The sequence below is a fragment of the Rhinopithecus bieti genome, unplaced genomic scaffold (genome assembly GCF_001698545.2).
Source record: "Rhinopithecus bieti isolate Rb0 unplaced genomic scaffold, ASM169854v2 scaffold_28066, whole genome shotgun sequence".
Taxonomy (NCBI): domain Eukaryota; kingdom Metazoa; phylum Chordata; class Mammalia; order Primates; family Cercopithecidae; genus Rhinopithecus; species Rhinopithecus bieti.
Window position 1 is genome coordinate 918,560 of NW_016813021.1, and position 15,293 is coordinate 933,852.

Sequence of the window (15,293 nt, forward strand, 5' to 3'; positions counted from 1 at the left end):
TCAGCCTTAGTGATTGGATAAGATTGTTGTAATTAGCACATTTCATCTTGGTAGAGGAGCAAAAGTGAAATTAATTATGAACTAATGAAATTAAATGAATTAAAGTGAAATTGATGATCAACGCATTTTCTCTCTATTTAAGCATTCTCTTTATTATACATTCTTAATTCTCTTCCCTACCCTACTCCCATTCTCACAGATGGCAAAATAGAACTGCAATTTATCTTCCCATTAAAATGGTTACAAATTCTGAATCAGTGGAGTCCAAATTCACTTTTCAAAACCACATGTCAAGAAAGATTGAGTTTAATATTTAGTAGAGAAAGTAACAATCCTAACTTGTCAAAATATAAATACAGGAATAAATTAGATTTTCCCCAACAGAATGGAAAAGCTACTTGTCTACTTTTTTGTTTACCAAAGTTGTCACACTGCAATGTGATATTCTCATATACATGATTCTGTTTTAAAGTTGTTTCAGTGTTTCATTTTTTTTAACCCTCTAAGTCACTAGTTGGGAACACTATTGTGGCTTAAGAGCAGAAGCTCTCAACTCTCCCATAATTTTCCGGCTGAATAATCTACAGCCTGTTGGTTTAAATGATCTTTTCCTCAATTTTTTAATCTACGAAATAAAAGTAATAAAGGAATCTGTTATACAGAGTTGCTCTAAAGATTAAAGGCATTACTATACATAAAGAGCTTAGAAGAGTCCTTAGCAGGTAATAGGTGCCATGTAAGTGTTATTGTTATTATTATAATTGCTACCATTTACAGAAAGAGAATAGTGATATTATTGGATTATTCCATTCTATTCTATTCTATTCTATTCTATTCTATTCTATTCTAGACAGAGTCTTGCTCTGTCACCCAGGCTGGAGTGCAGTGGTGTGATCTCGGCTCACTGCAACCTCTGCCGTCTGGGTTCAAGCAATTCTCCTGCCTCAGCCTCCCAAGTAGCTGGGACTACAGGCACCTGACACCTCACCCGGCTAATTTTTGTATTTTTAGTAGAGACGAGGTTTCACCATCTTGGCCAGGCTGGTCTTGAACGCCTGACCTCGTGATCCACCTGCCCCAGTCTACCAAAGTGCTGGGATTACAGGCATGAGCCATTGCGGAGTGAGATTCCATCCTAGATAGATAGATAGATAGATAGATAGATAGATAGATAGATAGATGTCATTGCATTATATGGCCAATCCTTTTTATTGCTGAATAATATTCCATTATATGGATATATCACATTTCTTTTATCCATTTATCAGTTAATAGATATTTGAGCTGTTTCTGTTTTTGATCATTTATATACTTATTTTTGAGATGGAGTTTTGCTCTTGTTACCCAGGCTGGAGTGCAATGGCACGATCTCAGCTTACTGCAACCTCCGCCTGCCGGGTTCAAGTGACTCTCCTGCCTCAGTCTCTTGAGTAGCTGGGATTACAGGCATGCGCCACCATGCCCAGCTAATTTTGTATTTTTAGTAGAGGCAGGGTTTCTCCATGTTGGTCAGTCTGGTCTCGAACTCCCGACCTCAAGTGATCTGCCCACCTCGGCCCCCCAAAGCACTGGTTACAGGCATGAGCCACCATGCGCGGCCCCTTGATTATTTATTTATTTGAGACAGAATCTTGCTCTGTTATCCAGGCTGGAGTGTCACGGTGCAATCTCAGCTTACTGCAACCTCTGCCTCCTGGGTTAAAGCGATTCTTGTGCCTCAGCCTCCTGAGTAGATGGGACTACAGGCGTGCACCACCATGCCCAGATAATTTTTGTATTTGTAGTAGAGACAGGGTTTCTCCATGTTGTCTAGGCTGGTCTGGAACTCCTGACTTCAGGCAATTCACCCACCTCAGCCTCCCAAATTTCTGGGATTAACAGGCATTAGCCACTACACCAGCCCTATTTTTTATTATTATGACTAATACTGCTATGAACATTTGTGTACAAGATTTTATGTAGACATGTTTTCTCATTTCTTCTAGGTATATACTTAGAAGCAGAATTTCTAGATCATATGATAACTCTATGTTTACTATTTGAGGAGCTGCCAAATTTTTTTCCAAAGTGGCTATACCATTTGACATTCCCACCAAGCAGTATGTAGGGGTTCTAATTTCTCCACATTCTCACAAACACTTGTGACTGTCTTTTCTGTTATACTCATGCTGGGGGCTGTGAAGTAGTATCCAAATGCATCATTTTTTTTTTTTTTTGAGATGGAGTTTCACTCTTGTTGCCTAGGCTGGAGTGCAATGGCGCGATCTCGGCTTACTGTAACCTTTGCCTCCTGGGTTCAAGCAATTCTCCTGCCTTAGCCTCCCGAGTAGCTGAAATTACAGGCATGTGCCACCATGCCTGGCTAATTTTGTATTTTTAGTAGAGATGGGGCTTCTCCATGTTGGTCAGGCTGGTCTCGAACTCCCAACCTCGGGTGATCTGCCCACCTCGGCCTCCCAAAGTGCTGGGATTATAGGTGTTAAGCCACCACACCCAGCCCCAAATGCATCTTTAAGATGCAAAATCAGAAAGACATTGGGGGAAGGAAGTAAAATCTTTTATGACAAGGGAAAAATATGAAGAAAATTGAACAAATGGGTCCTGCAGTTAAGCTGAAAAAGGAAGCAAGAGACATTTTTAGGTATGTTAGTTAATTTCTTGTCCTTATACAACCAACTGCCCTTTAAAGTGTCAGGATTGGCCAGGTGCCGTGGCTCACACCTATAATTCCAGCACTTTGGGAGACCAAGGCGGGTGGATCATGAGGTCAAGAAATCGAGACCATTCTGGTCAACACGGTGAAACCCCGTCTCTACTAAAATACAAAAAAAAAAAAAAAATTAGCTGGGCGTGGTGGTACGCACCTGTAGTCCCAGCTACTTGGGAGGCTGAGGCAGAATTGCTTGAATCCGGGAGGCAGAGGTTGCAGTGAGCCAAGATTGAGCCACTGCACTCCAGCCTGGCAACAGAGCGAGACTCCATCTCAAAAAAAAAAAAAAAAAAAAGGTGTCAGGATTGGCTGGGTGCAGTGGCTTATGTCTGCAATCTCAGCACTTTGGGAGGGCGAGGCGAGCGGATAACCTGAGGTCGGGAGTTGGAGGCCAGCCTGACCAACATGGAGAAACCCAGTCTCTACTATAAATAAATAAATAAATAAATTACAAAATTAACCGCAACCTCTGTCTCCTGGGTTCAAGCGATTCTTGTGCCTCCAGAAAAATAAATTAAAAAAATACAAAAGAGGACATGTTAGCGCATGCCTGTAATCCCAGCTACTTGGGAATCTAGGGCAGGAGAATCGCTTGAACCCTGGAGGCGGAGGTTGCAGTGAGCCCAGATCGCGCCATTGCACTCTAGACTGGGCCACAAGAGTGAAACTCCATCTCAAAAAAACAAACAACAAATAACAAATAAAGTGTCAGGATTGTGGAACCAGCCCCGAATTTCACAAATGGAGGTTACAATAGTCATAACAACACTCTTCTTGCTTTATTGATTTATTTTACAAAGTTTCTTCCCATGTTGTACCCTATTTGATCAATACCACAAATCTAATGTGAGAAGATATTATTATTCCCATTCTGTAGGGAAGGACGCTTAGGACTAGAGAAGTTAAGTGACTTGCTCAAGGGGGCATAGCTACAATTAAAGAAAGAAAAAGAAATTGATAGAACTGGGTCTAGAGGCCAAATTTTTTATTTCAAATCCCAGTCCTTGGTTTCCTCTTATCACCTCTACCTCATCTTTGATGACCCAGAAAGTAATGCAAAACGAGCGAAAGCAGAGGGGAACTGAGAGTGTGTGAAGCACTTAGAGGCAGGAGGCCTGGACATTGCAAAGCACTTACAACCCTGCAGTGAGAGGGTAGCTGCAGACAGAAGAACTCTTTGTGAAAGTGACAATAATGACTGAACTTCCAACCCTCCAATAACTAGGAAACCAGGCATACAACCACTTTAATTCCTAAATTCTGACTATTATATTGCTCTGTACTAACAGAAGCATATTGAATACTTATAGTATTCATTTAGTTACTATGTGCTAGTTACAGTGCCAAAACAGTTGAGATAAAAAAAGAGCAATGATTAAAATTTTCCAAAGTAGAATTAAGTGGCTAACATTTACTAAGCCTTTTACATGTAGCATCTCATTTAATCCTCACAGAGCTCCTGAAAAAGTGTCATCAGAATAACATTTCATAGAAGAGGAAACTGAGGCACAGAAAGGCTAAACATATTGTCCTAAAGTTACAGAATAAATGATGGAGGCAGAATAAGAACCCAGGCAGCCTAGTTCTATACCCTGCACTCTTCACCACCACCCAGTCCTTCCTGCCTGATCTTGCTTGGCTGGAAGTCACATGCAGTGATGCAGAGAGACCAATAATACTAATTAATTCCAGGAACTATTTGTTGAATGCTCATTAATACATGAAGCCCAGGGGCAAATTCTCACAACTCCATGAAATACACTCATCTTCATTGTCTTTTTCAAACGCAGAAACAGAGACTCCGAGAAGTGAATTTACTTGTCCAAGGTCACAGAACTCTACCTTAGCTAATGTTAACCTGGTGCTTACTACCTATCTATCAGAAATTATTCTAAGCACTAACTCATCTAATCCTTATAGTAACACTATGAGGTAAATTCCATTATTACCCATCGTTCTTCATTCCTTTTTTTTTTTTTTTTTTTGAGATGGAGGCTCACTCTGTTGTCCAGGCTGGAGTGCAGTGGCGCTATCTTGGCTCACTGCGACCTCCGCCTCCCGGGTTCAACCAATCCTCTCGCCTCAGCCTCCCAAGTAGCTGGGATTACAAGTGTGCCCCACCACACCCGGCTAATTCTTGTATTTTTTAGTAGAGATGAGGTTTCACCATGTTGGTCAGGCTAGTCTCGAACTCCAGGCCTCAAGGGATCCGCCTGCCTTGGTCTCCCAAAGGGCTAGGATTACGGGCGCACTAACTAGTCCAAGGTCCCACACTAGTAAGCAGCAAAGCCAAGATTCGATCTAGCTTAAAGTCTTCCTCGAAACAACTTAATGCTGACACTTGCCTACATAATGGTGGAGCAGTCATTCAAATCCAGGTCTAACTCCTGTGTGACAAGGATGGCTCTCAAAACTGCTGCAGTGCAGAGAGGCTCTAGAAAAGTGGGGAATAACAAATGCTCTGGGGACTGCGAGGAAGAGGCATTTAAACTGCATCTTGAAGGAAGAAGTACTTGCTGGACAAAAAGAGCCATCATGCAATTTAATGTTTGTAAAATAAATGAAAAAGAAGTAACCTTATCCAACGGAAGACTTAAAAAGATGGCCCAGTAATGAAGAGCAGAGAAATTAAACTTTCTTTCCCATAGCAGGCTTTAAAGGGACTGAAGCCTGCTATCACTCGCCTGCTACAGCTTGGGCTTCTAAAGCCTCCAAACTCTCCTTACAATTCCCCCATTTCACCTGTCCCAAAACCGGACAAGTCTTACAGATTAGCTCAGGATCTGCGCCTTACCAACCAAATTGTTTTCCTGTCCACCCTGTGGTGCCCAACCCGTACACTCTTTTGTCCTCAATACCTTCCTCCACAAGTCACTATTCCGTTCTTGATCTTAAAGATGCCTTTTTCACTATTCCTCTGCACCCCTCGTCTCAGCCTCTCTTTGCTTTTACCTGGTCTGACCCTGACACTCATCAGCCCCAACAGCTTACCTGGGCTGTGCTGCCAAAAGTCTTCAGGGACAGCCCTCATTACTTCAGCCAAGCCCTTTCTCATGATTTACTTTCTTTCCACCCCTCTGCTTCTCTCCTTGTTCAATATATTGATGACCTTCTACTTTGTAGACCCTCCTTTGAAGCCCCTCCTTTGAATCTTCTCAGCAAGACACCCTCCTGCTCCTTCAACATTTATTATCCAGGGGATATCAGGTCTCTTCTTCTTTACTCTACTCTTTACAACAAGCCTTTACGCAGTCACCCCTGCCTTCTTGGACAGCACCTCACAAACTTACACCATTATCCATTATCTACCCAACTCCTGTAAAGCAACCCCTTCCCCATCTCCCTTCGCTGACTCCTTTTTAGATTCAGTCTGCCTGAACCCAGGTGATTAAAAAGCTTTATTGCTCACACAAAGCTTGTTTGGTGGTCCCTTCACACAGACACGCTTGACAGGTTTCATTAGAAAGTACTCTTGATGAAGGAAATTAATTTTGACCACACATTTTTAAAAATCAACAAAGAATCGATAGGCGCAATTTGCCTTTTGTAACATTAAAAATCAGTTAATTCTGACTTCCAATATTGGTTTCCTTCAGAGACCTTTGCAAGACACTCTTTCAGGTCCTGAAACACAGCCACTTACACACCAAAACGAGCTGGGGAATTCAGGCTAAGAACTAGAAGGAACAGGGGCCCGAGTACAAGTTGTGGCTCAAACGCCGTAGAGCTGGATTTTCTTTTTTCCTGGCAAACTGATTTATGACCACACGAAGGGCAGCTGCAGAACCAGTTAGACTATAAGCACTATTCCCAAACAGCCCTAGAGGAAGGACCATACAGGGATTGGAATGGCAAGGGGAACTCTGGGCATCATCGCTTGTTCCCAAGTTCCGTGAGACGCCTCAAGTCCTAATTCTTGCAGCAGCCAGGGTCCCCATGGATCCCGCTGCCCAAAACGTGCGAGCCCGGGGAGTTGGCACAGCCTCAAGGCAGCCCGACAAGGTGCCTCCACGCCCCCTTGCGGACCCAAATGATTGAGGACGATGTGCCAATTAACTGATAGGTGCAGGGTTTCAGAAATGCTCTCTCAGTTTAACCCCACAAAAGTCCTTGAAATGAGGCGTGGTGATCAGCCCTGTTTTACAGATGTAAAACACCGAGGCTCAGGGGAGTGAAGGAAGACTTGTCAGCAAAAAGGAAAACCTAGTGAAGGCCATCGTTGGTCTTGCTCCTTTTAACAAGGAATAGAGGGGCTGGGGTCTCCTTGGGACCTCACACCGACCCCTCTTTCTCTCTTGGCGGACGAGGTGCAGGCTGTCAGCTGGGAGGCCTGGCAGCGTCCAGGTACACGGGAAGACGGACAGCGCGGTGGGTGGCAGGGAGTCTGTCGGGCACAGGGCTGCAGCAGCCAGGCTAGGGCGCAGCGCGCACCACCCGCTCGTCGGCTTCTGCCAAGCAGCCCCGCGTGGCGAGTCCTCAGGGACCCGGGCTGCCGCCGCTAAGCGCGGGCGCACCGAGAACCATCCACGCGCCTGCAGCCGTCCGGGCGCCCCACGCGAGTCGCAAGCCACGAGCCAGGGAGCGCGTGCGCGCAGGACTGCAGCGGGCACGCGTTGGCAGTGCCATCGTGAGCTCACCCGCTGTGTCTCTTGCCTTACCGTAGCTGCTCCCCGGTGACCAAGACCTCAGCCATGCGCTCCAGCTCCCTTTGCTGCGCCCCGCCACTCCCGCTGGTACTGCTGTCACTGGCAGCACTGCCAGTGCTGCCGCCCTCCTCCATGGTTGGGGCCGTGCGGCTACCACTGGCTCCGCTGTCCGCCGAGGGTTTGGGTGCTGGGATCAGTCTGCCCTCACAGACGCCTCCCGCGCCATCTTTGTTCGGGGCAGCTCCGCTGCTCTGACCGGATTGGCTGGAGAGGGAATCCCTGTGGGTAGGCAGACGCGCTGGGCTAGTCCGGCCCCAGAAACTTGAGCTTGGGGGCGTGGCTAGAGCCCCTCGTGGTCGGGGGGCGGGGCCGATGAGCAAAATATAAACATCTGGGCGGGGCGCTGCTTCCGAGCTGTGTGTGCTGCTGGAGGCTGAATTTGGTCAGCTTCTCTTTACCCACAAAGCTCGTGCTGTAGAATCCTAGGGACAAGGCTAGAGGTTACTAGTGTGAAGGCGTTTTTATTGTACGTTCCATACCCCAAGTTGCCAAAGAACAAAACATAATTCAACAATCTGGCCAAATGGTCAACAGTGAAGGTTATACATGTCATTGCAGGGCATGGAGAAATTAAACATTCTTCTCTCCCCAACCTCTCTCACCAAAGACGACTTGTTTGTCTTATGTTGTAATCAATAAAGAACGCAGGCCTAGGAATCAGTCCGACCTGGGATCCAGCTCCACTCCTGTGATGTCCTATTTAAATGTGTTTAATCCTCCCTTACAAAATGAAAATAATTACGGCTACCACTTTTTGACATCTGCTGCATTAAAGATACTTCAGATATGTTATTACCTCATTTAATTATTACAATAAATCATAAAACGGATATTGGTGTTGGTTTTGCATCAGGATGCAGGCTTGGAGAGGTGAAGTTACTTATCTAAAGCAAGCAAGTAATAAGTATAAGAAGAGCCGGGCACAGCGGCTCATGCCTGTAAACCCAGCACTTTGGGAGGCTGAGGCGGGCAGATCACCTGAGGTCAGGAGTTCCAGACCAGCCTGACCAATATGAAGAAACCCCATCTCTACTAAAAATACAAAATTAGCCAGGCGTGGTGGTGCATGCATGTAATCCTAGCTACTTGGGAGGCTGAGGCAGGAGAATCGCTCGAACCCGGGAGGCGGAGGTTGCTGTGAGCCGAGTTCGGGTGAGCCGAGTTAGTGCCATTGCACTCCAGCCTAGGCAGCACAAGCGAGACTCCGTCTCAAATAATAATAATAAGTATAAGAAGAAATCTAACCCAGGCCATTCTGGCTTCAAAGTTATGCTTTGAAAAGACTAAAAGACTGCCTCTTAAAATGGGGATACAATGGTATTGTCTACCCGTAAAAGATTATGAAAGGAAATTTGATTAGTACCAAATAAATTGTTCCGTTTTTCTGTTTCATGCAGAGTTGGAGTTGGTCTGCAGGAAGGCGAAGTAATGTTTATGGCAGTATTCATGTGTGTTGAGCATTTTATTCTGTGCTTTACATTGTGCTAAACACCTTATCCTCACAAAACCCTGGAATTTGGTATTATTTTCAACTTACAAATGAGAAAGCTTAAGTATAGAAAGATGAAGTAATTTGCCTACAAAGTTAGGCAGCCCTTAAACCCTGGTTCCGCAGATTCTCAAGGTCATACTCAGCCCACTCCAGAAAAAGAATAGTTGTCCAACTCCCTTGAGCATCCATGAGCAGACCTGCTCTGACTCTGCATGAGACAGATGTTAGGTGACTCTTTTGCCAAAAGAAATTATTTAAGTTTCTTAACTTTTTAAATAGGCCACAATAGACATGTAGACCAAGGCAGACATAGTTCTAGGTGACTGTAATTCTAAGAGCCTTATTCTGCATAAAATATATAAATCATTGAACAGAAGTCCCAGAGTTAATGAGATTAAAAGGTGTCTGTTGCTCATGTTTTAATCTTTTAACGACTAAATAGAATATCAAGAGTTTGCACAGGCTTCTCAATCAAACATGCGATTTCTATCTCAATTCTGTTGTTTGCTAATTTTGCAACCTTACACTAGTTATTTCTCTTAGCCTCCCTTTCCTATCGATAAAACTGGAATTATAATTTCTACTTCATAGGGATGTTGTGTGGCATAAATGAAATAACGTAATCCCAGTTCTTTGGGAAGCTAGGGCGGGAGGATTGCTTGAGGCCAAGAGTTCAATACCAGCCTGCGCAACATAGCAAGACCCTGTCTCTACAAAAAAAAAAATACCCAGGCATGGTGGTGCATACCTGTAGTCCCAGCTACTTGAGAGGCTGAGGTGGAAAGATCACTTGAGCCCAGGAGTTCAAGGTTACAGTGAGCTACCATTGCACCACCGCATTCCAGTGTATGTAACAGAGCAAGACCCTGACACGTAAAAAAAAAGAAATAAGAAATAACATTAAAATTTCTGTTACGTAAAGTTTCTAAGATCCATGTCAGTAACACAAATTTGTAAGTTTAAGATAAAAAAGCACCTTAACATAAAGAAAAGAAAATTCAAGTCAGGAAAATACCTGACACTATTTTTCCAGTGACAGTGAGAGAGCATGATTTATTTTCTTGCCTGACAAGAAGTGTGTGTAGGGGCGGTGTGTGTATAGGTAGGTATATGTGAACAGGAAATGGGAATCGGTTTGCCATTATTGTTTTAACCTTTCAACATATGACACACACCATGCTCCACTGGGTAAGAAGACAGATCCTTTTTCCTAACTTAGGGAAAAATTGGTGAGCCACAACCTGAGGACATGTCCATGACTGTGAGCCCAGGAGCAACTGGTTTCAGTAAACTGTAATTTTTAGATATTGATAAAGGAGAAAAGGACACTGATATGGCAATTAATTCAGCATAAATATTTTAGAAAAACAGAATTCTGACAAACCTTGGTTTGATTCTTGGCCATGTTTGGGCAAGTTCATTATCTTCTCTGAATTTGCTGTCCTCTTTTGTAAAGTTAAGATAATAACACCAATTCCATTGGGTTATTGGGAGGATTAAATAAAATTTACTGAAAGCGCTTATTACAGGTGGGAACTATTAAGTGTGCACTTTCTCTTCTAGCTCTCCACACCTACCTCTTTCATGCCTTCTGTTTTGGTGCTTTGGGGCCAGTGCTTCTCAAAGGTTTGGTGGGGGAGAACCAGCTATGTGTGTGTGTGTATGCTTTCAACCCATTGAAACCTGATACTTTGAAGAAATACAACAATAAAAATGAAGCCAGGTGCAGAGTGGCTCATGTCTGTCATCCCAGAACTTTTGGAGGGTGAGGCGTGCAGATCACTTGAGGCCAGGAGTTCAAGACCAGCCTGGCCAACATGGCGAAACCCTGTCTCTACTAAAAATATAAAAATTAGCCAGGCGTGTTGGCAGGTGCTTGTAATCCCAGCTACCTGGGAGGCTGAGGTGAGAGAATTGCTTGAACCTGGGAGGCAGAGGCTGCAGTGAGCCGAGATCATGCCCAGTTAGCAAACCACACTAGGAGTAGCACTGGTGTAATAAACTCTTCCTAAGGGTCAGCAGCAATGTGAGAAGGAGATGAACTTGAATTGATAAAACATGTGAAAGAATATTGTCAGCTATGAAGTTTAATATGTTAGCTGTCATGCTTATTGTTGCTTTTAATATGCATTTGTATTATTCCTGCTTGAATTTTATTTATTTATTTATTATTTTTTGAGACAGAGTCTCTCTCTATCAGCCAGGCTGGAGTGCAGTGGCGCAATCTCGGCTCACTGCAGCCTCTGCCTCCTGGGTTTCAGCAATTCTCCTGCCTCAGCCTCCTGGGTGGCTGGGATTACAGGCATGTGCCACCAGGTCCGGGTAACGTTTTTGTATTTGTAGTAGAGATGGGGATCTCACCATGTTGGTCAGGCTGGTCTCGAACTCCTGACCTCAGGTGACCTTCCCACTGGCCTCCCAAAGTGCTAGGATTACAGGCATGAGCCACTGTGCCTGGCCATCCTGCCTGATTTTAAAGACTAACTGAAATGCCACCTTCTCTGTGCTATTCTCCTGCACTTCTCCAAGCAGTTTATTGCTATTTATTGCCCAAGGGATTCACCTTGCCCACTGCCTAGAAAGAGCCGATTCATCAAGATGGGGGAACTGCAATAGAGAAAGAGTAATTCATGCAGAGCCGGCTGTGCCAGAGACCAGTGGTATTTTTTGTTGTTGTTTGTTTGTTTTTAATTATACTTTAAGTTCTGGGATACATGTGCAGAATGTGCAGGTTTGTTACATAGGTATGTATGTGCCATGGTGGTCCGCTGCACCCATCAACCCATCATCTACATTAGGTATTCCTCCTAATGCTATCCCTTCCCTATCCCCAACCCCCTGACAGTCCCTGGTGTGTGATGTTCCCCTCCCTGTGTCCATGTATTCTCATTGTTCAACTTCCTCTTATGAGTGAGAACATGGGGCATTTGGTTTTCTGTTCCTGTGTTAGTTTGCTGAGAACGATGGTTTCCAGCTTCATCCATGTCCCTGCAAAGGACATGAACTCATCCTTTTAACGGCCACATAGCATTCCATGGTGTATATGTGCCACATTTTCTTTATTCAGTCCATCATTGAAGGGCATTTGGGTTGGTTCCAAGGCTTTGCTATTGTGAATAGTGCTGCAATAAACATACATGTGCATGTGTCTTTATAGTGAAATGATTTATAATCCTTTGGGTATATACCCAGTAATGGGATTGCTGGGTCAGATGGTATTATGCACCCAACAAACATATGAAGAAAAACTCATGATCACTGGTCATTAGAGAAATGCAAATCAAAACCACAGTGAGATACCATCTCATACCAGTTAGAATGGCGATCATTAAAAAGTCAGGAAACAACAGATGCTGGAGAGGATGTGGAGAAGTAGGAACACTTTTTTTGGTTTTGTTTTGTCCCCAACCCCCTGACAGGGCCTGGTGTGTGATGTTCCCCTCCCTGTGTCCATGTATTCTCATTGTTCAACTTCCTCTTATGAGTGAGAACATGGGGCATTTGGTTTTCTGTTCCTGTGTTAGTTTGCTGAGAACGATGGTTTCCAGCTTCATCCATGTCCCTGCAAAGGACATGAACTCATCCTTTTAATGGCTACATAGCATTCCATGGTGTATATGTGCCACATTTTCTTTATTCAGTCCATCATTGAAGGGCATTTGGGTTGGTTCCAAGGCTTTGCTATTGTGAATAGTGCTGCAATAAACATACATGTGCATGTGTCTTTATAGTGAAATGATTTATAATCCTTTGGGTATATACCCAGTAATGGGATTGCTGGGTCAGATGGTATTATGCACCCAACAAACATATGAAGAAAACTCATGATCACTGGTCATTAGAGAAATGCAAATCAAAACCACAGTGAGATACCATCTCATACCAGTTAGAATGGCGATCATTAAAAGTCAGGAAACAACAGATGCTGGAGAGGATGTGGAGAAGTAGGAACACTTTTTTTGGTTTTGTTTTGTTTTGTTTTTATTTATACTGTTGGTGGGAGTGTAAATTAGTTAAACCATTGCGGCAGACACTGTGGCGATTTCTCAAGGATCTAGAACCAGAAGACCAGAGTTTTAGTATTACTCAAATCAGTCTCCCCAGGCATTCAGTGAGAAGTGTTTCAGGACAACTTGGTGGGTAGGGAGAGCCAGTGAGCCAGGAGTGCTGATTGGTCAGGGATGAAATCACAGGGAGTCAGAGCTGTCTCCTTGCGCTGAATCAGTTCCTGGGTGGGGGACCCCTAGATCAGATGAGCCAGTTAATCGATCTAGGGGGTGCCAGCTGATCCATCAAGTTCAGGGTCTGCAATATATCACAAGCACTGATCTTAGGAGCAGTTTAGGGAGGGTCAGAATCTTATAGCCTCCAACTACATGATCCCTAAACTATAATTTCTAATCTTATGGCTAATGTTAGTCTTACAGAGGCAATCTAGTCCCCAGGCAAGAAGGAGGTCTGCTTTGTGAAGGGGCTGTTACCATCTTTGCTTTAAACTATAACCTAAGTTTCTCCCCAAGTTAGTTCAGCCAACACCCAGGAATGAACAAGGACAGCTTGGATGTTAGAAGCAAGACGGAGCTGGTTAAGTTAGTTTTGCTGTCTCAGTCATAATTTTACAAAGGCAGTTTCACTCTTTCCTACAAATGTACATCTTTTTTCCCTTCTTCTTCTTCTTTTTTTTTTTTTTTTGAGACTCAGTTTCACTCTTGTCGCCCAGGTTGGAGTGCAATGGCGCAATCTTGGCTCACTGCAACCTCCACCTGCTGAGTTCAAGCGATTCTCCTGCCTCAGGTTCCCGAGTAGCTGGGATTACAGGCGTGTGCCACCACATCTGGCTAATTTTTGTATTTTTAGTAGAGACAAGGTTTCATCGTGTGGCCAGGCTGGTGTCGAACTACTGACCTCAGGTGATCCACCCACCTCAGCCTCCCAAAGTGCTGAGATTACAGGCGTAAGCCACAGCGCTCGGCCCAAATATACATCTTCTTACAGAAGATTTAAATTGTTCTTAACTATTAATGAAGTCCTGATTCTTCAGCTACCACAATTTTTATTCCCTTTGTGAATGGAAGATTGATGATTTAGCAATATTCTGTGCAGCTCTTTCTGTTTGTAAATCCTTTAAGAAGGGGCTTGTCTTTTAAAAATAAATGTAAAAGCCCAGGTACAGCGGTTCACGCCTGTAATCCCAGTACTTTGGGAGACCAAGGTAGGTGGATCACCTGAGGTCAGGAGTTCAAGACCAACCTGGCCAACATGGTGAAACCCCGTCTCTAATAAAAATACAAAAATTAGCCGGATATGGTGGTGCACACCTGTAATCCCAGCTACTCCGGAGGCTGAGGCAGGAGAATCACTAGAAGCCAGGAGGCGGAGATTGCAGTGAGCCCAGATCGCACCACTGCACTCCAGTCAGAGCGACAGAGGGAGACTCCATCTCTAAATAAATAGATAAATAAATAAATGTAAAAATAGAGAAAAGTACAATTTCCATGGCTTTTTTCATTCACACCCATTTTTAATATTTTTTGTCATATTTGAGTAATCTTTTTGTAGTGATAGAAATAAAACATTACAAATAAAGCTGAAATCCTCTTGTCCTTCATTTCCAACCCTGCTCACCTCCCAGAAAGTCTTATTAATCTTAACCTTGGGTCACGCATGGTCTTGAATACCTTGATATATGCTGCCACCTAGTGATTGCTTTCACAATGACATTAAATGCTTGTAGGTTATAGAAAAAGGGTCACCCCTGAGGAGGGTTTGTTGGGAAATTTGGGGTGGAGGCTGTGGTGTGTCATATTATTGGGAATGCTACTCGGTTTAGTGATTGAAGACTAGGAATGCTAGATATTCTCACTTGTTTGGGACAACAACTCACAAAAAAATTGGGTTGGCCCAAATCCTGAATGTTTTACTTATGAGATATTTTTGTCACAATTTTAGTATGTAGGCTGGGTTCGGTAACTCAGACCTGTGATACCAGCACTTTGGGAGCCTGAGGAGGGTGGATCACCTGAGCTTATGGGTTTGAGACCAGCCTGGCCAACATGGTGAAACCTCAAGAAAAATACAAAAAATTAGCCGGGTGTGGTGGCGCATGCCTGTGGTCCCAGCTACTTGGGAGTCTGAATGAGAGGATTACTTGAGCCTGGGAGGCGGGGGTTGCAGTAAGCTGAAATCGCACCACTGTACTCTAACCTGGGTGACAGAGTGAGACCCGTCTCAAAAAAAAAAAAAAAAAAAAATTATTGTATAATCCTCAATGGTCAGGAATGTAACTATTGTGTACATTGAGAAAAGATTGTTCTATTCTAAGTATTATTAAGAACCGTTTATCACTGCATAAAATTACTCCTCTTTTGTGCCATTTGTGTGGCAT

At 43.9% G+C, this 15,293-nt stretch overlaps 1 protein-coding gene across 1 annotated transcript in view; it reads right to left on the reverse strand.

The window, feature by feature from the left end:
* The window catches only part of DEPTOR (DEP domain containing MTOR interacting protein), a 189,818-nt gene extending 182,144 nt beyond the window's left edge, over window positions 1-7,674 (reverse strand). Inside the window, exon 1 of the mRNA XM_017847589.1 lies at window positions 7,369-7,674. Coding sequence (XP_017703078.1) covers window positions 7,369-7,490 — 122 coding nt within the window. The 5' untranslated portion in view covers window positions 7,491-7,674. The remainder of the gene's footprint in view (window positions 1-7,368) is intronic.
* Between the last annotated feature and the right edge of the window lie 7,619 nt (window positions 7,675-15,293).